The sequence below is a fragment of the Panthera tigris genome, chromosome E3 (genome assembly GCF_018350195.1).
Source record: "Panthera tigris isolate Pti1 chromosome E3, P.tigris_Pti1_mat1.1, whole genome shotgun sequence".
Lineage (NCBI taxonomy): Eukaryota > Metazoa > Chordata > Mammalia > Carnivora > Felidae > Panthera > Panthera tigris.
Genome location: NC_056675.1, coordinates 4,080,149 through 4,107,681, shown reverse-complemented (window position 1 = coordinate 4,107,681; position 27,533 = coordinate 4,080,149). Strand labels below are relative to the sequence as shown.

The following is a 27,533-nucleotide window of genomic DNA, read 5'->3' as shown; positions in this document are numbered from 1 at the left end:
CCTCTCGTGTTCATGAGGAGGGCCACTGGTGGAGGAGGGCTGGGGCCCGGGTCCGTGGGTGAGGGTCACCAGGAGGGGATACCGGCTGGCAGTCTGCTCTCCTGGCCGGGAACGGCTGCGACCCCAGAGAGGGCACTCGTCTGGCGACAGCTGGGGCCACCGGACACAGACAGAGGGTGAAGGACAGGCCGGAGACGCGACGCAGAGCACAGTGCTGGGTGGCTCTGGGGGGCCGGAGGGCTCGGCAGAACCCTGGGGCCGGCGTGATGGCCGGCCGGACCCGGAGGGTGGCATTACTGGCACGGGGGGGGTGGGGGGTGTGGGGGGCGGGGGAGGCCGGGGCCCCGCAGGCACTGCAGGCAGGGGCGGGGAGGGGGCCTCGGGCCTCGGGGCCCCTAGTCCAGGCCAGAGTGGGGGGGGGGGGGGCCCGGGCCCGGCTCAGAGGCCGGCGGGGGCGGAGGTGTTGGCGGAGGGGCGGAAGCAAGTACTGTAGGCGTCCCGGGTGAGGCTGTAGGTGCAGTAGGCCACGGCGGAGCCCAGCGTCAGCCCCGTCATGTAGGACACGGTCATGGTGTTCCCTGCGGACGAGACTGGACCTGAGGGAGCAGGTGGGGGCGGGGCAGCAAGGGGCGCTCAGAGGACCGCGGTGGCCAAACCCATGCGGACCAACCCGGCGGTCTCGGCAAAGGGCTGCCGGGCAGCAGCCCCGGCTTCTTGGGTCCGAGGCAGCGACTGGCGCCCGCTCCCGAAGAGGCGGCCGTCCCAGGGCTGTGAGACACCCCGATGGGAGCACGTCGGGCGCCCGGGGCCTTGCCTGCTTCTCCCCCTCCAGCCCCCCATCTCCACGTGCTTCCTGGTCACGGACAGTCCAGGGCGTCTAACGGGGCTTCTGGGACCACTGTGCGCAGAACAGACTCCAGGGCCCCTTCCCCCACAAGCCCCCACCGTCTCAAGAGACGGCGACCCAAGCTTCCTGCAACAGCCCCAAAGTGGGGGCTCCTCCTGGACTCCCGTCCCCTTCTCACACCCGCTCTCCCAATCCATCAGCTGGCCCCGTGGGCTCTACCATCAAAACAGATCCAGAAACCACCATTTTCCTCCAGAGACAAGGCAACCTCCCCTTGTTGTCGGGGTCCCCGCCCCTTACGCTGTCGACGGACGGGTGCGGGACCCGTCACTCCTTTCCTGTCCCCGTCTGTTCCCTCCCCGCTGTCCAAGCAGCACCAGAAGGGGTCTTAAAACACATTAAGGTCCAGTCCGTCCTCGGGCCTCCCACTGCCTGCCCTGGCGGCCCCACCCCCCCGCCAGCTCTGCCTCTGGGCTTTCCCACCGGCTAGTCCCTAGCATGTCACGTGTCCCTCACCACTTTCTCCAGGTCGCCTGTCAAAAGTCACCTCCTCAGGGAGCCTTCCCAGACTGCTCTGCTTACATCGCAAGCTCCCATCCCAACTCCCACATCCCACTTCTCTGCTTTACTTTTCTCTGTCGTACTTACCACTCAACGTATTACATGCCCTGTCACCCGTCACCTCTGCACTGTCAGCCCCACGAGCGCAGGAAGCGCTGTTTCGTGGCCGCCGAGTCCCCAGCACCTAGAATGGCGCCTGGCCCACGGTAGGGGCTCACCGCGTAGTTGTGGAACGAAGGAACGAACGACCGACAAGCACGCTCGCACTACAAACTCCCTGAGATCGATCTGATCCCGGAGCCCAAATGCACCTTCTTGCCGCGTGGCAGGGATTTCCGCGGGCCTCGATTTCCCTGCCGGGCAGAGGGGTGCCGGGCCTTACCCGCCAGCTCCCGCTGCTTGGGGCTCACTTTGCCCGCCGCCAGGATCATGGGCACGCTGCCAAAGTAGCCGTTGCTGATGCCCATGAGCAGAGAGAAGACGCAGGGCCAGGCTGGGTGGCGCAGGGCGGGCGTGCCGCTGGGGTAGACGCACAGGATGAAGAGGGGGATGAAGACCACACGCAGGCAGGAGCAGGCCAGCAGGTGGGTGCCCCTCCAGTCCACGGGCAGAGCTGCCAGGATCTGCGGGGAGCGAAGCGCGTCGGCCCCCTCCCTCCACTGACGCCACCGCCCCGCCGTCTCCACCGCGGCCCCCACACGCGGCCCCTGTCTCCACACGCTCCGGCTCAGGCTGCGTCCCTGTCCTCACCCAGCCGGGACCACCAAATCCACCAAATCCCGCGTCACAGCGACACGCGGTCCTCGCCGTGTGTCCAGAATCCGTCCCAACACCGCAAAGATCCCTCCTGTTCAATCCTCAGCGTACCCTCGCGGGACGGGCTCTTGACCCCGCTTGAAAAATGACACCCGAGGCGCCCAGGGTCACCTGCCACCACTCCCACAGCAGGAAGCCGCAAGATCTGGAGCTGAGCGCGCAAACTAAGCCTCGTTCCCTCAAGAACCAGACTCCCTGCTGTGTGACCTCCAGCAAACGGCTTTCCCTCTCTGAGCCTCAAGTCCCCCACGTCAGGCCTGTCCCAGAAACGGGAGCCTTGATCTTACTCCAGCCCTGACCCCCCCAACCCTGTCCTGCGCCCGCAGCACAGAGCACTCTGCCCAGATACTCCTGGCCCCTTCGGGGCGCTCCTGCCCCCGGAAGTACTTTCTGTGCCGTCTTTGGAGGCCCGCCCCGGGGCCCTGCGGGCCGAGCACAGACACAGAACGACGGCGCCGGACTTTGTGCGCACGGCCGACAGGCAGTTCGGAGCCGCCCTGCACGGTAGTGGGGCCGCGTCATTGCTTGGCCACCGCCCTCCCCACTCGGGAGACACGGGCGCGCTCGGCTCGGGGCCTGCCCCTCCCCCGGGCCTCCCGGCTCTCGCGCCCCCACCGCCTCTCCCCCAGACGCAGGGAAGGGGCTGCGGGCCTACCTTGCCCACGAAGTCGGAGAGGTTGAACACGGCCATGATGAGGATGGGCAGCCACTCGCCCAAGACGCAGTGGCGGACCTCGGACTCGAGACCCGGGAACAGGCACAGCGTGATGAAGTAGGTGACGGCGATGGACAGCATGTCGGCCCAGATGGCGCGGGCCACGGCGTAGCGGTGCAGCAGCAGGGCTGCGGGGGACGGGCCAGGGGTCAGGGCGCAGCGTCCGCGCCGCCACCGCACGTGCGCGCAATGAGGCCCACGGGGCCGGGGCGTCACCGGACATGCGCAGAGCACGGCCCGACCGCCCCCGCCCCGCCCCACGGCGCCGCGCGCCAGGCCCACGGGGCGGGACACGCGCGGAGCACCGCCCTGCCCGCCCCCGCCCCCGCCCCCACCCCCACCTCTGAAGGAGGGCCAGCTGCGCGCGACTCCCAGCTGAGGCACATCGAAGCGCGTGTAGGCCCCCCCGCCGTGGCTGGTCACCTCGTGGGCCGGGCTGTCCTTCGGGGACCCGCTGTTGGCCAGGCCTGGGCCTTGGTGCTCCTGGAGGGAGGACGAAGCAGCGGCCGGTGGGGTTTGGGTGGGGGCCCCTCAAACACACCGAGCCCCATCCGCCTCTGAGCCCCTGCAGATGCATGTCCCTCTGTCCCCAATGCCCTTCCTGTGGGTCTTCCCGTCTCCCCTCCCCCACGGGCCAGGTTTCAGCCCAGAAGCCACTTCTTGGGGAACCTCCTTGGCCACCGGGGGGCCTCGTTCCCACTGTGGGCCTTATCCCAGCACCGTGACACGGCATGTGGCCTGGTGGTCCCCATCCTGAGCTCACGGCAGCGTTTCCCATGCAGAGCCGGGGTGACCCTCTGGACCCCGTCTGGGGGGACTCCGCGCCTCCGCCCCACCGGCCCCGCTGCCGCCACCAGAGGGCGCCCCGCCCCCCAGCATGGCTCCGGGCGGCCTCCCCGCGGGGACTCAGGCCACAGACACGAGGTGCCACGGAGGGACGCAACCTGGGTCCGCAGAACGAAGGAGGCCCCGCGGGACGCAGCCCGAGGCCACGGCGTGGCGGAGACCACAAGCGGGACTGGGCGGGGGCGGCGCCCGGCAGACTCACGAAGTGGACGTCCCCCGCCGCGACGTCGTGGTGCACCCGGTAGCCGGCCCTGCAGCCGGGGCGGCTGTCGCGGGGCCGCGCCGTGTGGTAGAGCACGAAGCGGCTACGCCGCACCAGCAGGTGCAGCAGGAAGCAGAGCAGCTCCAGGCCCGCGGACACCAGGAAGAAGATGAGCGTGCTGGCCCGCTCGTCCGGCAGCAGCAGCTTGGTGAGGATGCGGCTCAGGGACACCATGACGCCCGCCGTGCCTGGAGCCGAGAGGGCGCCGTGCTGGGCCCAGGCCTCGGCCCCCGCTCAGCGCCCCCGGCTCTGCCCTGGCCCTGCCCGGCCAGGCCCTGGCCCGCTCTGCCCCTGGCCACGCACCTGCCCCCACTCTGCCCCTGGCCCTGCACCCGCGCCCGCCCCCGGCCCTGGGCCTGGCCCGGCCCGGTCTTCAGACATGCAGGTGTCACAAAATGCGACCACTCAGAACGTCCCTCCCTGGCACTGCACAGTCACACGCAGGAGCATTTCTAGAACGCCTGCTGCGTATCTGGCACCATCCCGCCCTGAGGACACAGTGGGGACAGAGGGGACATAGGCCCTGCCTTCCCGGGGCTCGGTGGGGAAGGCGGCAGAGAAGTCGCGGAAAAATGCCAACACCCGCGCACGATTCTGCGGGTAGGCGACGGCCGGGGGCGGTGTCCCCGGCAGGGTGGCTGTGCTCGTGAGGTCACGACGGAGGGCAATGGGGTCGTGGCAGGCAGGAGGCCTCAGGCAGGATGTGGGTGTGGGCTGCTCCCAGAGTGTGGGGCTCCTGACTGCGTAAACCACCCCAAAACCGCACCGCTCCGGCGGGTTCCTTGGTCATCTCCGCGGCAAAATATACAGAAGTGATCTGCTTGTCCAGTGCTTCCTGGAACCAAACCCCACAGACCTGAGGCCTGGCGCCCTGGGGCCATGTGGTCACCACACGGGAGGGGGCGCAGAGTACCTCGAAGACGAGAAGTGGGCCCAGCTTCCCGCCTGGACCCCGGCCCGTCCAGGTGCAGAAGGAAGATGGGGAGCATCTGGAGGAAGGTGCTTCAAAGGGGGTCCTGATGTGTGGGCAGGGGCGGCAGGGCAAGAGGGGAGCTGGCCCCCCCGGACCAGGGTTGGAGTGCGGGGCAAGTCCAGGTGCTGGGTAAGTGTCCCGTGTGAGCAAGGGGGGGCCATTCACTGACCAGGGGCGGGAGGACAGGTCAGATGGGCTTGGGAAAGCGGGTCTGAGAAGCCAAGTGGGGGTGCCGGGCAGGGGTTAGCTCAGGGGTCTGGGGCTCCGAGGACGGCACGATGCTGGATGTCACGGTTTGGGCAGGCTTACCCCCGCATGTACACGCACACACAGACACACAAAACGCACAGACACACGGGCACTCCAAGCCACCACAGACCCCCGCTAGGAGACGTGTATGCTTCTCGCGCAAAGGACCGCATGCTTGGAGAGATGTGCACACATCAAAGCCACGTCCCTTCCCGCCAGGAGTCCCTGCCCCCCACCAGCCAGGCGCGGGGAGACGGTGGTCACGGTCCCCAGCGCCGGGTCCATGGCATGTCGCGGGGGGGGGGGTCCCCTCCAGGGGGCCTGCCGCTACTTACTCTCCCCGGTCATCACGCCCTGCGTGTACCTCTTGGGCAGCATCCCCGTGTAGCCATAGAAGCTGGATTGCTGCACTTGGGGGGACAGACAGAGGAGTAACCGTGAGATGCCACCCATCACCTGTCAGCTTGGAACCAAATTCACAAGTCCGAGAGCACGCGTTGGTGAGGGTGCGGGGAAACGGACGTGAACATCGCGGGCAGCACAGAGATTTGGTCCCAGCGCCCTGTCCGCCAAACCGAGCGTGCGCGGCCAGCCGGACCCCATGACTGGCTCCGGCCAATGAATCACGTGCAGCGACAACGTGCCCCGCGTCTGGCGGAGGCAGTGAAAAGCCCACGTGGACTGGGGTGTGTCTTTCCCCCAGCAGCAGTGACCACGGGGAACCCGTGTTACAGTTACCGCTGCGCCCGACTCCCAGTGACTGTGGAGCACCGCCCCCATCCACGTGTCGAACGCGTGGCAAGAACCAGAAACAAGTCTCGCTCTACAAAGGCACCGAGATCTCGGAGCCAGCTGGTTTCTAGAGCCTCACTGCTCTCGTCCCAACCAGCACCGGGTCTAAGGGGGTTAAAGACTCACTGGCCCGGACCCTGCAGGTCGGCGCATCCGTGGTCTACACGGACACCCTGGAGCGGCCACACTGGGAAAACATCTGCTTTTTAACCAAATGGAACAGAACAAAACACACCCGAGGACACGGCCTGGAATGAGAACAGTTTCCAGAAGCCTTGATTTCACTGATAAACAGGTAACCCACACTGGCTTGTAACAGGAAGTGTGTTTCTTCCCGCTCAAGAAGAACTTGAAAGAGTACAAAACAACAGGCCTGGACCTTTCCAAACGTCGTGGCCGTGGAAACCTGAGGACCCTTGGGGATTAAAGGGGATTAACGACGAACGCAGGACACGATCCTGGATCGGATCCTGGATCAGAAAAAGAAAACGCTAAAGACGTTCCCACGGCGATTGGTAATACGCGCATATGGGTTGTAGATAAGGTACCGTGGGGGTCAGTGTTCAGTTCTCGGACGTGGGCAGCGTTCAATTCCGAGACTCGGGCAGTTGTAACCCGGTTACAGATGAAACGTCTCGGCTTTTAGAAAATACACCCTCCGGTGATAGTACGTAGGCAAGACACGTAATGACGTCTGCGCGTAACCCCCGAATGGTTTAAAGGGAAAACATAGCGTATTTTATGTTGATATGCGTTCAGGAGCAAAATTTATACGCACCTATGTACGTAAACGGGGGGACAGAGGGAAAGCCTATCCGACAAAACATTAGCAACCGGTGGTCGGTGTATGGGAATTTATTATCCTATTTTTGCAACCTTCCCATGGGTTTGAAATAGTTTTAAAATTAAAAGTCAGAAATACAACTTTGAAAGCCAGTCTCCAAGAGAAACACAGTGGCGTGGTCACATGGGCAAGATAGTTCCTGAAGTGCAGTCTCTATCTGAGAAAGCCAGGGAACTGCCTCCACGTCCACAGGGCACGCAGGGGTGTGCAAACGTGTGCCCAGCGTGTGTGTGCGTGTGCGGAGCGTGCACGGGGATGTGGCAGGCGCTGTGCGTGTGCACTGTGTGAGGGGTGGCACGGGGGTAGGTGCCGGCACTGAGTCCTTGTCACCTCGTGTCGTTACGCTCCCAGCAGGTGGACGGGGTGGGGGTGGCATGGCCAGCAGTGGGTACTCAGGGGCTCGGCCCCGGCCCCCGCCCTGCCCGCCTCCCCCCCCCCCCCCCCCCCCGGCCCGGGCTCCTACCTGTGCAGCCTAAGGCCACGGTGCCCACAGCGGCCAGGTTGATGGCGTAAGCCTGGTCGTGAGAGAAGAGCTGCAGCCACACGTCACAGATGCTGATAAAGAGGAGGGGGCCCAAGGCCAAGAGGTAGCCTGAGGGACGAGAGGCCAGAGACGTGGGCACATGAGGCTGGGGGCTCCCCCCGTGCCACCCCTCCTGCAGAGCCAGGTCAGAGGTGCCCTCCCTGTCTGCCTTTCCCCCTTTATGCTGGGAGGGCCGAGGGTACCTTAGAGGGCTCAGGAGGGGTGCCTGGAAGGCTTCCTGGAGGAGGCCCCATTTGAGCTGGGCCTTGACACCGGATGTTGCCATGAAGAGGAAAGGGACAGGAAGAGCAGACTAGGCCCCAGGACGCAATGTGGGGCGCACGGAGCCTCCCCAGGTGCAGGTGTCACGCTAGCACGTGGTGCACCCGCCACAGGCCTGACCCTACTTTCATACGCTGAACTCTGTAACAGTCCTAGGACATGTGCCCATTTTATAGATGGGGAGAGTGAGTCGCAGGGAAACTGGGGTGAGTGGCAGGCCGGACGCGTGAGAGCTGGGAGCCCCGGCGGGCAGCGTACCCGCGGTAATCCTGGTGTGAAGGCTCAGTCTCTCCACCAGCACGTTGTTCAGGAGCACGGCCACCAGCGCCACCAGGATGTAGGTGAGGCTCATGTCGAACACGATGGAGGTCCCTGCAGGGGGCCGGCCAGCAGCAGGTGCTCAGGGGGCGCCCCGCTCCCTGCACCCACCCTCCCCAGGGGCCGCTTCCTTGCGCCGCCCGAGACTGGCTGGCGGCCCAGAGAGGGTGAGCGGGCGCTTGGAGTCACTCCGCGCTCGGCAGCCGAGTGAGGATCTGAATAAAATGGGCTTCCCCGAAGCCGAGGCCCGCCTGCGGGGTCTCCGGAGGGCGCCGGGCCAGAGCTGAGCGCGCCGGCCGGCCTGTGGCGGGCGGGACACGACCGCGGGGGACCCACCTGGGTACTTGTGGTGCAGGTAATCCACGTCGGTGATGAAGCTGTTGTAGGGCAGCAGGAAGCCCACGCCGGCCAGCAGCATCGCAAAGTAGATGGCGTGGTAGCGGTCGTCGGGCACGGGCTCCCCTACCGCTAAACCCAGAGGCGGCAGGTTAGAGGCGGACAAGCCCCTCGGAGCCACGGCCGCCGTGCCAGGACCACCGTCTACCGTAGCACCGCCACCCCCATATCCACGGGCCGTCGACACCGTGGTCACCGCCCCCACATCCACCTTCGTGGCCAGAGCTGCCCCAGTCATGGCAACCACCCACGGCCATCACCACCACGGCCACCAAGCAGCTGGCTTGACGGGATGGAGGAAGGGCCGTCGGAAGACTCAGCCAAGGTGGAACCCTCCAGAAGGTTTGCTCTAACTCGGTGTCTAACACATGGGGTGATCTCCCCTTCGGCACCCAGGTGTCCGGGGAGCACGGGCGGCCGTGGGAGTAGCACCACTCACGATGACCTTCAAAAGCCCGCGAGCAACATGCCTGCTCCCCACCCCTGTGCCTCGAGGCTGCCGGCCCAAGGGGACGGTCCTGGTTGCGACAGGAGAAGTGCTTCTAGGCAGAGACACAATGATCCCATTGACCTGGGAGCGAGACGGCCGCCAGGCACTCTGGACACCTCCCGGCCCTGAATCAACGGGCAGAGGAGAGGGCTGCCTTCCTGGCTGGGGTGGGTCAACCCGACTACCAAGGGGAAATCAGCTTGCTGCTGCCCGTGGGGACAGAACAGAATAGAACAGAATAGAACAGAATAGAAGATGACAATGTCCGGATTGCAAGAGGTTCCCTATGGCATCTCTTAGGACTTCCAGTCCCCAGGACTGAAGTCAACGGAAAACAACAACAATCCAATTGTAGCCTTTAGAAGTGAAGGTCTGGGAGCGCCTGGGTGGCTCAGTCGGTTAAGCATCTGACTTCGGCTCAGGTCACGATCACGCACTCTGTGGGTTCAAGCCCCGCGTCGGGCTCTGTGCTGACAGCTCAGAGCCTGGAGCCTGTTTCAGATTCTATGTCTCTCTCTTCCTCTCACCCTCCCCTGTTCATGCTGTTGTCTCTCTCTGTCTCAAAAATAAATAAACGTTAAAAAAAAAAAAAAAGTGAAGGTCTGGGTCAGCCCACCAAGCAAAGAACCAAGGCCAGCTAGGTGCTGAGGGTGAAGAGCACGAGGAATGGGTAGCGGGGAAAGGGGGTCATAAGTGCCAGCTAGGACCACGTGACCCGCCTCAGAACCGACAAATGCCGTTGTCACGCATGTTTCTTCCTTGTCTTGACATGAATGTTTGCATATGTGTATTAACCGGGAACTCGTGTTTTGCCTGCTTTGTGACCTTAGTGTCGAACCTAAGACACGTTCACGTGTTAACGTCCCATCTCAGTATTTATGTTACGAGCTGTCAAAGGAGAGGTGGGAACGTGGGAATGTGGACTTTGCATCTTCCTGGGAAAGGATCAGCGTGTTTTTGGTTAGCTGTGTCACCCCAGGCAGCGGTATGACTCTGTTGGTGTCTTTATTTGGAGATTAAGTGTGGTTTACAGAGCCGTGTATGGGAGCCAAGTGGGCAAGGGGTGGACTGTGGTGGTCAATTTTATGGGCCAATTTGGCAGGCTAAAACAGTCCCTCGTTGTTCAGTCAAACTGACTGAGGTGCTGTTGTGAAGGGATTTTGTGGATTAAAGTCCCTCCTGAGTGGACTCTGAGTTAATCGAAAAAAATTACCCTGGGTGGGCCTGGCCGAATCAGGCAAGACCTGTAGGTCTTCCCAGAGCTGAGACCCTAAACAGCTCATGCCTCTGGGGTTTCCTGAGCACCTGCCTTATGGACTTCAGACTGTGGATGCTTATTTCCTGTAACAAATCCATACATGTGTGTATATATCTACACCTACATACCTACATCTCTCTCTCTGTCTGCTCTCTCTCTATGTGTCTCCTACTGGCTCTGTTTCTTGGCTGCACCCTGACTGACCCAGCCACCGTCACCAAAGCTACTATAGTCAATTTTTTTTAACGTTTATTTATTTTTGAGAGAGAGAGAGAGAGAGAGAGAGACAGAGCAGGGGAGGGGCAGAAAGAGAGGGAGACACAGAATCCAAAGCAGGCTCCAGGCTCCGAGCCATCAGCACAGAGCCTGGGCCGCCATCCACGTCTCTGGCCACATGCTATCTAGTGCCACACCCGGCTGGGGGAAGCCTGGCACCTGGGGGATGGGCCGGGAGCTGGCCCTGCCTAGGCACAGGGGAGCAGCGAGGTTACTCCAACCCACTGCAGGGCTCGGCCAGCAGGACCTCTGCTTCCCATCTGCAGACAGGGCGGACGGAACCAGAGAATAAGCCCCTATTTCCGAGCCTGCGCTGGCGCCAGCATAAACTATAGCCACCCCAAACGAAGTATCACAGGGGGCCTCCTGAGCGCGGGGACAGCCCTAAGCGATGTTCTGGGGCTTCCACTGCAGCCACACGGAGGGTGGTACCAGTCCCCTTCCTCTTTCCTAGAGGACATAACCCAAGCGCAGACAGTGGTAACTTGCCCACGGTCCCCCAGTGGCAGAGAGACGGGGGGCTGGGGCTGAACCCAAACCTGTCCAGGGGCAGCCCTCTACCCTGCAAGTCTGATCTCAGAGGCAGCCTGCCTGGTTCCTCCATGTGGGGAAACAAGCTCAGAGAGGTTTAGGCCCTTGCCCAAGGTCACACAGCCAGGATGAAAATCAAGTCTTTGAACCTCACATCAGTCCTTCTTCCAGGCTCTTTCCCATCTCCACTGAAGGGAGGCCAGTGAACGTGACCCAGGCGGCACATGTCACTTCCAGGCGGAAGCCCTACGGGGCAGACTCACCGTGTGCCCCCTCCAGCCGCCCAGGGGTCAGGAAAGCCCACGTTAAGACGAAGCCTCCTCAGCCTGGCTCCCTGACCTGCGCTGGATGCAGCGTTGGGGCGTGGGCCCTGCGACAGCGGGCTTGCGTGTCCCCGTGGCAGGCGTGACCCATCCCGACACCCCCTGGGGCCTGCGCTCGGAGACCCCCCCCCCCCACCGCCAAGGCGCCCCTCCCCCAGGGCTCCGGTCCCCGCGGGGCCAGGCTCGCACCCTCACTCACCAGAGTCCGTGAAAACCGGGGCGCCCCCGGGCCCGCCGTCCTGGCCCCCAGCTGTCCGCACGGCCACCTCCTCCTCCAGCTGGCAGCCGTCGAAGCCGAAGCTGGTCACCACGGCCCTGTCCGGCGTGCCCGCCACGCTGGGCTCCTTGAGGCGCTGGCTGCCCACGGAGCCCATGGCAGCCGCGCTGCGGAGAGAGGAGAGGCGGGGAGGCCGGCTGAGCCAGGGGGGCGCCCCCACCCCCGCCGCGCCCCTGGGTCCTCGCTGCCACTCTCCCAGCCGCTCTGCAGCAGCACGGCGGGGCCCGCGCCCCTGCGCGCCTCGGGGAGCCCGGGACAGGGGCCCGAGTGCAGCTGGCGGCAGCGCGACGGGAGGGGAATCGACGGCGAAGCAACGGTCCGGGGCTGGAGCGCCGGGCGGAACAGCCCACGCGGCCCAACGCTGCGCCCCGTGTCCCACGCACGGCTTCCCTCCGCGAGGGGGTGCCCGACGCAACTCATCTAGGGCGGTGTGCGGTCAGAGGGGGACACCTGCCCCACCCCCACTTGCACTCTCTCTCAAAAGTCAATAAACCTTTAAAAGTTAAAAAAAAAAATAACTATGGGGCGCCTGAGTGGCTCAGTCGGTTAAGCGTCCGACTCCGGCTCAGGTCATGATCTCTCAGTTCGTGGGTTCCAGCCCCGTGTCGGGCTCTGGGCTGACAGCTTGGAGCCTGGAGCCTGCTTCGGATCCTGTGGCTCCCTCTCTCCCTGCCCCTCCCCTGTTCGCGTTCTGTCTCTGTCTCTCAAATCAAGGGTTAGAAAAAATTTTTAAAAAATGAATAAACATTAAAAAAATTCTACAAGAAAGGAAGAAGCCAGTTGATCCATGACGGAGAGGCACCCCCTGTGTAGGTAACGCTGTGTGTGCAGCTGGGTGGGGGGAGTCTTGTTTTCTTTCCCTAAGAGAGTTACCAAGTTTTCCTTCTTTTTCATTTTTAAGATTTTTTTTTTTTTTTTAAGTAATCGCTACACCCAGCGAGGGGCCCGAACTCACAACCCTGAGATCAAGGCTTTCGTCCTCCACCGAGGGAGCCAGCCAGGCGCCCCAGCCATTTGGTTCTGTAACAACTGTTACTCATTTATCTGATCGCAAGCTCGCCTCAGAGAATCTGACACAGAGGTGGGACCGGAGCTTCCGGCACCGAGCGCGGCATCTCGGCCCCGCACGAGCGTGTGGGAGAGCCCCCAGAAGCAGCCAGGGGAAGGCCCCCTTCCCGAGGGATCCCACGTGCCAGGGATTACTCCAGGCTTCTCTGAGGTTGGCCTGTCACCACCCTCCACCTCTGCCTGCTCTCGTTTCGTCCCGCTTCCTCCCGCTCTCCCGCCTCAGTTTACCAGCTCCCAGCCTCCAGTCACCGAGCGCCTCCTGCCGGCCCCATGTTTCCACCTTTCCCAGCTCTCCGTAGAGTTTCTACTGGGGCCTTGGAACCCGGAGCCATCCTGCCTCCAGGCTGCTCCGGGGACTGGGGAAACTGCCGGGCTGATGGGCACCCAGGAGTATGGAGGAGAGGGTCACCGGCTTCTCCGTCCGGAGGCCGGAAGCAGGTATAACCTCCCTACAGGCTCGGTGCTTTTCCTGAGTGCCCCCCAGTCCCGGGCCTCTGGCCACATCTGGAGCCGGGAGACCCAGTAAGATTTAGGACAGAGTTGGGCCTGGTGTGAATGACCATGGCCTTGCTCCGTGGCCTTGGGCAGGACTCTGCACAGGAGGCTGGAGACCCTGGGCTCCGCCTTCCCAGCCTCCCTGGATAGGGAGGCCAGGGAAGGGGCCAGCGGCAGAGCGGTGGAACACTCAGGATGGGAGCCCGTCCCCAGAGGACACCCGAACCCCGAACTCCTGACCTGTGTTCTGCAAAGCTTCCCAAGACGCAGCGCCCTGGCCACGCCTGGCCACGCCACCCGGGAGGGCGGACGTGCTCAGCTTCAAGCCGGGAGGTGGCCCCACTGCTCCCTCTGGCTCCTTGGTGAGGCAGGCAGCTGCCACCCACGATGCCTGCCTCAGCCACCGTCCCCATGTGCTCTTCCAGGCCCTTCCTGTGGGATCCCCCTGTGGCGGCCCCATGGCCCCTGGGCATGACCTCACCGGCCTGGGCACGGGCCAGGCCTCACCGGGTGACAGAGTGGGGGGGGGGGGGTGTGCACTGAGATGGCTCGTCTCCACCTCTCCTGGCCTACGTCTCCAACTCGTCCCTCCCTGGCCCCCTCACCCACACCAACAGCCTTGGAGCCTCGGATCGTCTCCGACCCATCCCTCCTCTTCTCCTGTCCCTCTTTAGTTAAAATTTAAGGACACGCATGTGGGTTTAAAAATCTGAGACTGCCCGGGTTCTTCTCTCCTCCCACCGCCCCCCCCCCCCCCACTCCTGCCAGAAGCCCTTGATGTCCACCCCTGGGGAGTTGAGAAGACACGGTTCATTTCTTTGGCCATCAGGTCACTAGTCCCTGCTCAATGGGCCACCCCTGGGCCTCAGTTTCCCTACCTCCCTATTGTGGACGAGGATGGGGAAAAAGAACTTCATAAACTGTGCGGGGGGGGGGGGGGGGGCGGCTGGATCGTCAAAGGCTTGGTGGCACACGGGAGGTGCTCAGAAATCACACAAGCCCCCGCATCAGGACACCGCGGCCGGCTGGAGAGGGCTCTTGACCCCAGCGGTCCAGAAAGCCTGGCTCATGCCCCCGCTTGGCACAGAGAGCCAAGGCCAGAGGCCACGAGGGTCGCATCGGAGCCCCAGCAGGGCTGACCACCTTTGGCGCCCTCGTTTCAGCTGTGACTGAGCGGACACGGGTTCTGAATGGGCTCCCCGGGTGCTGTGAGGCACTGGGTGTCTGGACCCCAGGGCCAGGCTGACCCTTCCCTCCCAGGGGCTGTGCTCTGCCTCCAGAGGCGACGAGGAACCTAAATTCTATTGGGAAAGCCAGCCTGCTGGCCCTCTCAGGCCTCACACTGGTCTGGGCCAGAAGCCCCAGCTGGCTGGCCACCCTCGGACGGCCCCGGCCCCCTGTGCCCGGGCCCGCTTGAGTTCTCTGCTGCTCCTCCACAGGCTTCCAGACTGCCCCAACTCCTCCCTGTTGGTTCTGCCCACAGAAAAGTGGGCTTCGAGGCTCCCCGGCCGCCCCCTTCCTACAGCGGCTGTTGGAGAGGTGAAGGCACTGGCCGCGGCGCTGGCTGGTGACTCGCTCAGCCCAGACCCACCTTCTCCTCCCTGGCCTTGGTTTCTGCAGATCTCAGGGCTGACAGCACCCTGCACCCCCCAGGCTCCTTCTGCCGGGCCAGCCCTATCAGCAACAAAGTTGGCTCCCAGGCCTGTGCCCCCCAGGCAAAGGGCAGACTCCGCAGGCTACCACCAGGTGACCCCCCCCCCGGCTCAGGCCCTGCCTCTTACAGCAGCTTTTCCAAGAACTAGGAGGCAGCTGGCTGGGGGAAGAGGTGTGATGGGGCAGAGGGGGTCCAGGGAGGAACTTCAGGCCCCCCCTTTGGGCCTGCCGGGGGGCAGGGAGGTGGCTCCCAGATCTGGGCACGGCCTGGGGCCACCGGCCACTCTCCCCTTTCCCGGGTCTGGGTCCTACGCTCGCGGCGGGGGAGCCGGCCCGGTCCAGACGCTGGATGGGGCAGGGCAGGAGTACCCTCTTCCTAGGATGAGGGGGGGGGGGTGGGAGATTCGGGGTCCCCAGCGCCACGTGCCCCCGCCCCTGGACTCAGCCGCCCGAGCCGGCGCGGAGGGGGAGGGGGCGCGGAGTGGGGCCGCGCGCGCCGCAGACAAAGGCTCCGACAGGTCTCTGCGCCCCGGCCCATCGCCGTCCCCGTCCCCGCTCGCCACCTCCGCGGTGACCGCTTACCTCGGCACTGCCCCGGCCCCGGGGTCCTCGGCGAGCCCGGCCCCGCCTGTGCCCGCCGCCCCCGCGCCGGGACCCCTGGGCGCCCGCGCCCCACGCCCCGCGCTTCGGGCCCGGCGCAGCCGGCGTCCTCCGCGGGTCCGCGGTCCGCGGGCCCCGGGTCGGCGAGCGCGTCCGGGGGGCGCAGCGGCGGCGGCGGCGAGCGCGGCGGGGGCCACCGCGCTCCGCCCCGGCCCGCCCCCCTCCCCCCCTCCCGCTCGGAGCCCCGCCCTCCCCTCCCCCTGCCTGTCTGCCCCGCCCCCGTCGTCCCCAACCCACGGCGCCCGCAGAGGCGGGGGCGGGGCCGAGGCCGAGGTCGTCTTCCCGGACACCCCGGGGAGGGGCGTGGTGGCACCGGGCCACACCCCGGGTGACCTGAGGTTGACCTAGCCCGCCACCCCCAAGCCCACCTCCCCGCGTGGATGCCCAGGCTCACTCATCCCCTTCCCCGCTCCTCTGCCCTGAGTCAGCCGGGGAGGGGAGGGGGGGCAGGCCTAAGGTGCCCAGGTCAGTGGGTGGACCAGCTCACGGGGTGGCCAGACTCAAAGTTTTGAAGGATGAGTAGGAGCCCGTGGGCTGGAGACCTTGAGGTGCGCGGATTCCAGCCAGGTCTGAGGATTGCCGCTGCCCCCTGTGTTGCTCCCTCGCCGGGTCCCCACCTCGGTCCAGTCTCTCCTGCCCCCCAGCTTGGGAGCAGCCCCTGACTAGGTAGATGGAATTATAGCCTTCTCTCAGGGCTGAGGGCCCCAGCTCCTGTGCCTCTGTCTGAGCCTCGGTTTATTCTTCTGTAACGTGGTTTTAAGAGAGACTGTGGAGGCTCAGGGGACATTACAGAGGGGAGCCCACTGGGGCCCTGGCACAAGAAATGAGCCAGCGATGGGGCGGTTCCACATGCAGGGAAAGGGGTCCTGCCTCAAGGTGACAACAGGAACCGGCTGGGAGGTGGTCCTTCCAGGGCTGGGATCTGTGTCCTTGGGAAGTAGGTGAGCCCCCTCCCCACCCAGGAACCAGCCACCAGGATGGGATCAGAATACAGCACCTGCCAGAGCACCAGCCACGCCCCTACCTGGATGCCTCCTGTCCGTTTCCACCAGACTCGCTGCTCCTCCCCCTGCCCTGAGACCCACCTCTGCCATCCGACAGGACGCCCAGAGCCCACACTGTGGTTGGCACCTGTTCTCAAAGCCTTGTCCCCCTCTAAAAGACTAGAAGTCCCCTGGGAGAAGGCCCTGCTTGATTTCTGTTTGGATCGTCAGTGCCCGGAGGAGTGCATGGCGTGCGGTAAGAACCAGATATTTGTTTGAAGGGTGGACTGAACTGAGCGCTGAATAAGGCTGCCTTGAGTGAAGTGACAGGGTGTGCCGAGGGTGGACGCTCCCCCTGCCCTTCGTCCGGTGCTGTTTGGACCAGGGGAGATGGCCAGTTGCTCTAAGAAACTGACTTTAGAGTAAATGAGCCTCGTACTTCCCATGGGTCTGGAGCTTTGAAAGCTCTCCTCCTGGGGGGAAATAAAACTTCTTCGGGGTGGGGGGCACCCGGGCGGCTCAATCGGTAAAGTGTCCGAATCTTGGTTTCGGCTTGGGACATGATCTCACAGTCCGTGAGTGCGAGCCCCGTATCAGGCTCTGTGCTGACGGCACGGAGCCGGCCTGGCATTCTCTCTCTCCCTCTCTCTCTGCCCCTCCCCTGCTCGCTCTCTCTCTCTCTCTCTCTCTCTCTCAAAATAAATAAATACACTTTAAAAAATTTTTACAAAATTACTCGGTGTGTGTGAGACGCTGTTCTAGATACAGAGGACACATCAGGGTCCCTGCCCCCGTGGGGTGTCAGTCCCCAGCAAGCAAGCAGTCACTTCAGGAAGTGTCAGATGCCTGCAAGACAACAGGACAGAAGGATGGAATAGTGTGTGACTGCGGGGATGGGGTGGGCGTCATCGTCTAGTGGTCAGGGAGGGCCATTCTGGGAAGGTGACGCTTGAATTGACTGATGGGAAGGAGCCCATGTGGGGAGGTTTGTGGTTAAGGGTGTTTTGGACAGAGGGAACAGCAAAGTCCCGGAGCCAGAAAAAGCTCATTATATTCAAGACCAGAAAGAAGGTCAGTGTAGCGGGAACAGGGGAGGAAGAACCTTCCGGTGGGAGACGGGAGGTGAAGTCGGGGCAGAAACCAGCCCGAGGGGGGCCTTGTTGGCAGGGGGAAGGTGGGGGAGCCCAGGGGTGTTTCGGTTGGAGGAAAAAGCGTGAGGTGATCTATGTTTTTAAAATCTTCCATCGCTGGTGGGAGTGCAGATTGGAACACCCTTCTGGAAAGTAAATGGGCCCCCAAAACGTGCCTACCCTCTGGTCCGGAAAACCGAGCCCAAGGCAGTCATTCTAAATACAGAAAAGGCCTGTAGAGGAAGAGGTGCACTGCGCCATTGTTACACTTGAAAAACTCAGGAAGGCCAGTGAAGGACCACGTAACCACACAGAGAAATCCTGTCACCACTAGACGGTACGGTTCTGGGGTACTTCCAACATCGTGGAACCGCCAAGGTCAAAGTGGTAAGTGACACAGAAACAGGAAACGGGAAGGAACACAGAAGACACTTTACATCGAGGCCCCAACGTTAAAAAGACAAAACAAACCCAGAAAACGGGTAAAATGATTCTCTGGGAACCTATAAATGAGCAGACCACCTGCTATCAGAAGAGAAAGGAATCTAAACAGAACAATCACTCGATGGAAGATAGAGGGTTCCTGGGTTTGTTCGTTTTTTTAATGTTTTATTTATTTTTGAGAGAGAGAGAGAGTCAGAACACGAGTGGGGGAGGAGCAGACAGAGCGGGAGACACAGAATCCAAAGGGACACACAGAATCTCCCAGCACAGAGCCCGACACGGGGCTCGAACTCACAAGCTGTGAGATCATGACCTAAGCTGAAGTCGGACGCTTAACCAACTGAGCCACCCGGGTGCCCCAAGGGATCCTGTTAAAGAACAATATATTACCCCTGTGCCCAAAAACCCAGGCTTGGTTGGGCAGGTTCACAGAATTTCAGAATTTTACCAAACTTATATAGAAGTTACTTATAGTAAACTTCACTGTTCCGGAGCACAGGAAAAAAATAAAGAAAGGAAGAGCTTCCTAAACCTGACAGATTTCTCTAAGAAAAGAACACATCAGTCTCACCTCTGAATATCAATATAAAATCCTCAATAAAATAGTAGCCAATGAAATCCAGCAGCACATTGAAATCAGCAAGCTCTACAACAGGGACTACAGGGCAGGTCTGATGGAAACTATGCTATTAACATCATGGCTCGTAGTAACAGCTCAAAGAGAAAACCACGGTCATTGATACAGATACGAAAATGGCAAAATAGGGGCACCTGATTGGCTCAGTTGGTTGGGTGTTCAACTCTTGATTTCGGCTTGAGTCGTGATCTCGCGGTTTGTGGGTTCGAGCCCCATGTCAGGCTCTGTGCTGCCAGCACGGATTCTCTCTCACCCCCCCCCCGCCCCTCCCCTGCTTATGTGCTCTCCCTCTCTTAAAATATATAAATACAAAATTAAAAAAAATAATAAAATGGGTGAAATACATTTGGTTGGCACTTGGTAAAATGCAACCTCTGTTCCCAATGACTTGCAAAGTTTAATGAAATAGGAATCAGTGGATTTTTATGTGGACAGCAAGTCGAAGGCACATCTCTTTGTTTTTTAAATTTTTAAATGTTTATTATTTTTTTGAGAGAGACCACAAGCAAGTAAGGGGCAGAGAGAGAATGAGACACAGAATCCAAAGCAGGCTCCAGGCTCGGAGCTATTAGCACAGAGCCCGACGCGGGGCTCGAACTCACAAACTGGGAGATCATGACCTGAGATGAAGTCGGACGCTTAACGGACTGAGCCATCCGGGCGCCGCAAGGCACATCTCTTCCAGCACAAAAGCAAGATTTGGATGCCTAGTCTCACCCTCTAGTATTTGCCCTCTGCCTCCCCTACTTTGGAGTCCTTGTTGACATTGTTAGGAAAAATATATAGAAGATATTTAAAAATCAGAAAAGAGAAGTAAAACTATTGTTATTTATAGGTGACAGGACTATATAGCCGGAAGATCCAAGAGACTCCAATTTTAAGAGATTTCCACAGCTCTCCCATCTGTGAAGTACAACAGACAATCAGAGAAAAGGCAATGAAAGAAAAGATACTTTGATATTGGCAACCAAATAGATAAAAACTCCCTGGAATAATCTTTTTTGAGTTTTAAAAAATTATTTATTTTTTTTAACGTTTATTTATTTTTGAGAGAGAAAGAGAGGCAGAGCATGAGTGGGGGAGGGGGAGAGAGAGAGAGAGGGAGACACAGAATCCAAAGCAGGCTCCCGGCTCTGAGCTGTCAGCACAGAGCCTGATGTAGGGCTCGAACTCACAAGCTGTGAGATCATGACCCGAGCTGAAGTCGGACGCTTACGTGACTGAGCCACCCAGGCGACCCTTAAATTTTTAACATTTATTTATTTATCTTGGGGGGCGGGGAGGGGCAGAGGATCTGAAGCAGGCTCTGCCTTAACAGCAGAGACCCGGATGCCGGCTGGAAACCACGAGCCCTGAGGTCACGACCTGAGCCAAAGTCAGACGCTTAACCCACTGAGCCACCCAGGTGTCCCTTTGGAATAATCTTAATTAGAAATGTTCAACACCTATACAAAAAACTTGTAAAGGGACATTAAAAAAAGAAGAAAGGAAAGAAAGGAAAATCTTTGCGAGGAAGATAAATAACCCAGAGGAAGATAAATAAACAGAAGGAAGATAAATAAACAGAAAGCCTGCCCCGTTCTTCGGCAGGAAGACTAAAAGTGTGACCAAGATGTCATTTCTCTAAATCAATCCTCTGATCTCACATCATCCCAGTAAAAATAACAGCAAGATGTCCTTCCTTTGGAATCAGATAAACTGATTCTGCAATTCATATGGGCAAATGTAGTTGCGAGAAGGATCCCAGAAAAGACCGAAGAAGAAGGAGAAGGAGTCGAGACGAACTTGCCAGAAACCAAGGCGAAAACCAAGCTCCTGTACTGAGAGCGGTGTGGGCTAGACTTTGATGAGACGAACCAATCATGGGGACAGAGCGTAGTTCCAGAAGTCACCCAGATGTGTGCACCGATGACGGTAGCCTGACGTGTCGACGGGAGAAAGATAGATGATTGTGTAAGTGTTGCTTGCGCTGGGGGGGAGGCAATCTGAAAACAAGATAAAACAAAATAAAATTGGGTTCCTATCTCATGCCTTATACCCAAGCGAGAACCAAACCCTACCACCAACAGAATAACAAGAAAAAACTCCAGATTTTTGTTTTTAATCATCTCATAGGAAGAATGTTCTAAGGAAGGCCCAAAACTCAGAAGCCATTAATGAAAAGACCACTAAAAATAAAATGCGTGCATGGAAAAACCCATGATAAAAAAATGGAAAAGTGGGGAAAATATTTGCAACACGTATGACAGGTATTACTTCCTTAATATATAAAAAGCACGTGCAAATCAAAGTGGAAAAGACCAAATAACCAATAGAAAAGACGGGTAAAGTCCATGAGCTGACAATTTACAAAAGAAAAAAAAACAACAACAAAACCAAAACCACAGTGGCTCCGACATATGAAAAATTGCCCCGGTCTACACCTACGAAGAGAAACACAAATTAAAGCTATAGTGAGAGGCTGTTTTTCTCTTATCAAATAGGCCAAGACCAAAGTTTGAGGCAAGAGGCCCTCGCACCACATGGGGGTAGACCGTAGACTTGTACGTCTGTGGAAGGAAATTCCGCACCTCGGTCAAAATCTTTCATGCAGAAACCATTTGATCCGTTAACTATTTTTTAAGAATGTGTACGTGATACTTGCATGTCTGTTCAAAGCTATGTATTCAAGGGACATTTGTTGCTTTTTCCTAACACCAGAAGATTAGAAGGTCTACTTGCATTGATGTGGATCCATTTACAAGATACACTGTTTAGTTAGGCAAAAACAACACCAACCAACCAAACAAAAAGCTGCCGAAAACTATGATGGCTAATTGTATGCATCAACTTTAGGCTGGCCCGTGGTGCCCAGGTATGGGTCAAACATTGTTCTGTATATTTCTGTGAGAGTGGTTTTGGATGAGGTTTACATTTAAATCGGTGGACTCTGAGTGAAGCAGATTGCCCTCCGTAGTGTGGGTGGGCCCCGTCCAATCAGTTGAAGGCTGAATGGAACAGGAAGCTGATCAGCCCTGAGCAAGAGGGAGCTCTGCCAGCAGACAGCCTTTGGACTTCAGCCACGACGTCAGCTCTTCCTGGGTCTCCAGGGAGCCGACCCCCCCTGCAGATTCGGGGCTTGCCAGCCTCCATAATTGTGTGTCAATTCCTTAAACTAAATCCCTGCGCACGCACACACACACACATCCTGTTTCTCGGGAGACCCTAATACAGTGTGCAGAATATGAAACCGTTTGTGTTAAAAAGGGAGAGCATAGGGGCCCCTGGGTGGCTCAGTCGGTTGGGCATCTGACTTTGGCTCAGGTCATGATTTCACTGTTCGTGAGTTTGAGCCCCGAGTCAGGCTCTGTGCTGACAGCTCAGAGCCTGGAGCCTGTTTCAGATTCTGTGTCTCCCTCTCTCTCTGCCCTCTCTCCCTTGCTTGCACTCTGTCTCTGTCTCTCTCGAAAATAAATAAACATTAAAAATAAAAGAAAAAGAAAAACAGGGAGAGCATAGCTGGGAGTGCTCACCGGCACATAGGTTGTTCTGGAAGGATGCACCATAGGCAGGTGATAGTGATTGCCTCGGAGAAAGGAGCCTGTGGGGCTGGGGTCAGAGAAGGGACACTTATTTCTACTGTGGCCTTTTGCACAAGTGGAATTTTTAAAGGGGCGCACGCAAGATACAGAATTATGCACACAGTATATTCACTCCACACAGAGAAATGATTATAACGAAAACAACATTGGTCGTCACTGAATATTCCTCTCTGCGTCTCCACCTTTTCCACAGTAAGCCACGGTCATCTGTAACGCTTTTTGCCACGCACATGCTTATCATGGAAAACAAAACGTGTTTATGTGCAGGGACGCCTGGGTGGCTCAGTCGGTTAAGCGCCTGACTTCGGCTCGGGTCCTGGTCTCACCACTCGTGGGTTCGAGCCCCAAGTGGGGCCCTGTGCTGACAGCTCGGAGCCTGGACCCTGCTTCGGATTCTGTGTCTCCTTCGACGCACGGCCTGCCCCCCAGAGATGCCCGCTCGCGGGAGGTGAACGCCGGGCCCCGTCCCGTCTTCGGCGCAGCGTCTCCCGCGAAGGGCCGGCAGACTCCCCACCGCGGCACTCTGCACGTGTACCGGGGACTCGGTGACTCACGCTGGCCACGGGGATGTCGCTGGTGGTACGGCAGCGTTTTCACCTCAGCACCGCCGCGGTGACACGGCCGGCCGGTCCCCCGAGAGACAGGAGACGTGTGACGCGCAGCCACGCGGCCGAGGCCGCCCCCGGAGCCCCCGACGGCCTGTGGGCAAGCCGGTCAGGGCGAGCAGAGCCGCCTGGCCCGCCACCCTGTTGCGTGCCGCTGGCCCGTCCGTCACGTGGCAGCGTTGCGGCCGTGGAGAGCGGAGACGCCGACTCGTCGACGTTAGCCGTGGCTTTGAGGGCTACGCTGTCCTGTGCCTGGGGGCCTCGTGACGGATGCGTGCGCCCCGCCTTGCCCCATGCCGGGGGAGGGACTTACTGCACTCCTGTTCCGTCACCTGGGCCCGGGCAGTGTATCCGGCTTGGTGCAGGGGGAGGCCGTGGCGGGGTCCGCCTCGTGGACAGAGTGAGCGGGGGCCTCGCTTGGCAAGTTCCAAGTGCTGTTGTAAATGGCCTCAGATGCTCCAAAAAAAAAAAAAAAAAAAAAAGGTCATCTTTCAGTAGGACGGCTACCAAGGCCTCCTCCTTGGCCTCTTGGCTTTTGCCACCCTGCCCTCCAGCCCACCTTCCCCGACACAGCGAGCTTTCGAAAAGGCGTCCTTCTGCTAATTGTCTCCCGTGCTTCCTCGGGGCGGCAGGGATTGAAACCCAAAGCCCGAAGTGTTCTGACCCGCTGACCGCTTCCGACTGTTTCCTTCCACTTGCTGACCGTCGAGGAGAGGCTGAGAAGGGGGCGTGGGCTCCGGGGGGGCTCGCTGTGCCTCGGGCCCCACCGGCAGGGGGGTTCCGCTCAGCTCCGCTCAGTCCAAGCTGGTGTGATTCCTTTGCAAACTTTGTGGGCTTCCTGCGTACCTGACTGCGGTATGCTCCGTCGGGCAAAAGCCACACACGCGCGTCTGTTGGAGACATCCGTTTGGGGCCATGCGACAGGCACTTCAGAGTTTGAGGAGCCTGCTCGTCGAGCAGAGAGAGGCTAAGTCTCCAGATTCCCAGAAGCCTTTGCATCTAGCGAGAGTTTCAAGAGTTTCAAGCATGGCCTGGAGTGTTTCTTAGCCACGACTTTTTACTGTGGACAGTGGCACCTTTCAGATTTTGCTCGACCTGACACTGTGTTACGTCAGCAATACTCTACATTTGATCTTTGCCTCAGGTGAATCCTTTCCCTGGGGACTGGGGTCTTTCTTTCTTTTTTTTTTTTTAATTTTTTTAATGTTTATTTCTGAGAGAGAGAGAGAGAGAGAGAGCAGGGGAGGGGCAGAGAGAGAGGGAGACACAGAATCCAAAGCAGCTCCAGGCTCTGAGCTGTCAGCACAGAGCCCAAAGTGGGGCTTGAACCCACAAACTGCGAGATCATGACCTGAGCTGAAGTCAGATGCTTCACCGACTGAGCCGTCCAGGCGCCCTGGGTCTGTCATTTCTAGCGGCCCATCCAACCCACCCTCCAGGTGCGAGCCCTTGTGCAGGAACCTCGAGGGAGACACTGGCCCAGGCTAGACTTTCTAGAATAACTCTCACTGTTGCAGTGACGACAGCCTCCAGCCTGGCCATCCATCGTCCATCCTTCCCAAGGGGCAGGGGCCGCCGCAGACCTGGCACTCAGTCTGGGTGATGTGCCTCACCAAAGACCAACAGGCGACTCAAAGCATCATCCTACCTCCTCCAGCCACAGAGTGGGCCTGTCTCGTTTTGGGGGAGAGAGGGACTCAAGATGAGCTTTAAAATAAACTTAACGTCTGGGTGCCCGAGTGGCTCAGTCGGTTAAGTGTCCGACTCTTGATTTTGGCTCAGGTCACGATCTCACGGTGCATGAGTTTGAGCCCTGTGTTGGGCTCCACGCTGACAGCATGAAGCCTGCTTGGGATTCTCTCTCTTTCCTTCTCTCTCTCTGGGCCTCACCTGCTCACATTCTCTCTCTCTCTCTCAAGATAAATAAATAAATGAACAAACTAACTTAATGTCCGCAAAAAGACCCATAAGACTTGTATTCGTAAGGGTAAAAACCCGGCCACAGCCCAGGCATCCATCCATCCAGCAGGAGACGAGTAAACAGACCGGCTCCTTCCGCGCCACGGCGATCTACGCGGCAATAAAAAGGAACATGCCACTGATACCCCAGTAACTGTGAGGAAGGTCAAGGGCGTTGCACCCACCGTGAAAAAGGCCGACCCCAGACGGACTCCTATCCACTCGCACGAAGTTCTAGTCTAGGCAACACGGATCTAAGGTAATTAAGATAGTGACCACCGTCGGGGAGGGCGGGGGCACAGGGCACTCTCTGGGGCCAGCGCCAAGCTCTCTATCTCGGCGGAGCTCCGGCTGCTTCCGCAACGTGTGCATCTGTCACAACTCCCCAGGTGTCCGTTTTAGATTTGTGCCTTTCACTGTTTGTGAGTTTTGCCTAAAAACACACACCAAACAGCAAAACAAAAACAACCCCCTCCCCCCAAAAAAGAACAAAAAGCAAAAAAAAAACAAAACAAAGCCAAACCCAATACTGACCTCTAGCTAATGACCTGCATGTTGAGGGGTGAAGTTCACTGATGTCTGCCACCGACTTTGAATGCACTAAAAACAACGTGACGGGTTGGTGGCTGGCGAGGGGGACGCGGGGACGGGCAGCTGTCCCAGAAAGCCAACAGAGCAAATACAGACAGTGAGCATATGGGTGTTCGCTGCACAATTCCTTCGGATCTCCTTTATGTTGAAAACTTTCATAATAAAATGTCGGAGGAGAGAGAAGGATAAAGAGAGCCCAGCGGTGCCCCCCGCCTGGCCGTCGCTGCTCCACGGGGGCTGTTTCAGGCCACGGTGGCCGTGCCAGCTGCTTCCTACGGAGCTCAAACCTAATTTAGTCCCAACTTATTAACTTAAAGCCCATTAGAATCTTCCCATCAACTGGTATTTGCAGCCAACAGCCAGACAGAGAGTGAAGCGCGGGGCCTGCCCAGGACACACGCAGCCAGGGAGGGAGAGGGAGCCTCCCGGGGGCAGAGGGAGGGACGCCGCCTGGGCTGCCGTCCAGGGCCAGCCAGCTGGACGCGCCGGGCACGGCCGGGCTCCGCAGATCGCCGAGGGGCGGGGGTCTCCACCCCTCAGTATCGCCCCTGGTGCAGGGACGGCCTTCACCTCTGTCGCCTCCTCTAATTCTTACGGGGACTGGGGCACCCCCCCCCCCCACCGAGCCCCTTTTAGGGATGAAGAAGCCAGCAGGTGTGTGGTGGGGTGGGAATCCCCCAGGGATGCTGGGTCGTAGTCATACATGCACCGTTCTTCTTCGTGCTCACAGCCACCCCCGGGGACGCAGGGATTATTGAGTCACCTTAGGGCAGGTCCCAGGGACCAAGGCATCAAAGCCTGTTTCTGACCGTGGACAGAAAAGGCCCCTGGGACTGCCAGGCCCAGAGAGGAGAAGGCCCTCGCCCGGCGTGGCCCGCCAGGACGCAGAGTCAGCCCCGTCTCTGCCCCCCCCCCAACCCCACAGTGACTCCGGGAGGGGAGGCTGAGGCTCGGAGAGGCGGGAGGGCTTGGCCCAGCCACACAGCGAGGCCAGGCAGACACTCGTCCCTCGCTTGTCCCTCCCTCGTCTGCCTGCCCTGGGCTATGCCACGCCCTGGAACGCCCTTAGACCTGGAGATCAAAGGAGTGGCCGCGGCCAGGGCTGTAAGCGGCCTCCTGGGTCTCCCCGACTCGACGCCCCAGGCCAGCCAGCAGGGTCCCAGGGCTCCCAGGGCTGCTGCGGCCTGGCCCCGCTCCAGAAGCTTTCAGTAGGAAGAGCTCTTTATTACGGCTGCTGTGGATGAGGCTGGGGGGGAGCCTTGGAGGGAGCCCGGGACCTGCTGACTCCCCCTTCCCTGCCATCCCCGCCCGCCTAGACCCTGCACAGCCTCTGCGACTCCCCAGCGACACCCAGCCTCCTGTGGCTCCCCCTCCCCCACAGTCCGTCCCAATCTCCTACCCACGTGGTTCCCTCCACCTGCAGGGACTGCCTGTCCACACACACTCGCCACTACCCTTCGGCTTCTATTCCTCTGTCCGCAAAGCCTCGGGGCCCACAGTCCCCTTCTCCGGGGAGCCTCCCCTGACTTTGGCGAGGTAGGAATGACCCTGAGCACTCACTGGGTTGTCAGGCATCGGGGAATCCTTACCTGGACCACAGCCCGAGTTACAGAGGGGGCTGAGGCCCAGAGACGTGAAGGCACTCGTCCAGCACCACACAGCTCAGAATCTCGAGGACTTAGCTCCTCCCTGGGTCTCAGGGCAGGGCTGGGTCTCGAGGAGGGCTCCGTAAGTGAAAGGGAGGATTACCGTCGGGGGGGGGGGGGGGGCGGCGCAGAGTGATGCCAGCCCAGCGTCACCAGATGAAGGTGACCAGATTCTCGTAGACACCTCCGTTCCCAGAGCACCTACACGATGTCTCACGTTCTGCTCTGGAATCAGCACGCCCATTTCACAGATGAGAGGATGCCAGAGAGTCACAGAGGCTGGCCCAGGCTCTCCCGGCAGCCCCCGCGGGAGGGGAGGGGCAGGTCTGGGACGGGAGCGCCGGAGATCGGCGGCGCACCTGAGCCACGCCTGAGCCGAACCTGAGCCGCACCTGAGCTGAACCTGAGCCGAACCTGAGCCGCACCTGGGCCTTACCTGGGGCTTGTCTTGCTCGGTCGGAAGCCTTACCGGTGCAGGTAGAAATTGCTCGGCAGACACGCT

General features: G+C 59.9%; 1 protein-coding gene across 3 annotated transcripts; it reads right to left on the bottom strand.

The window, feature by feature from the left end:
* Nucleotides 1–424: 424 nt before the first annotated feature.
* Nucleotides 425–27,533, bottom strand: SLC29A4 (solute carrier family 29 member 4). Of its 3 annotated transcripts, none has more exons than XM_042972046.1 (11): nt 27,468–27,533; nt 11,502–11,686; nt 8,365–8,496; nt 7,969–8,082; nt 7,369–7,497; nt 5,605–5,679; nt 3,988–4,235; nt 3,281–3,422; nt 2,880–3,067; nt 1,791–2,031; nt 425–596 (listed from the first exon to the last, which is right to left on the bottom strand). In XM_042972046.1, the coding sequence occupies exons 2-11, from the start codon at nt 11,674–11,676 to the stop codon at nt 439–441; spliced, it is 1,602 nt and encodes a 533-aa protein (XP_042827980.1). In that variant the 5' UTR covers nt 11,677–11,686; nt 27,468–27,533; the 3' UTR covers nt 425–438. The 3 variants fall into 3 exon arrangements, with proteins under 3 accessions (XP_042827980.1, XP_042827982.1, XP_042827981.1); XM_042972048.1 differs by having other exon boundaries at nt 425–578; XM_042972047.1 differs by lacking the exon at nt 27,468–27,533 and adding an exon at nt 14,734–14,788.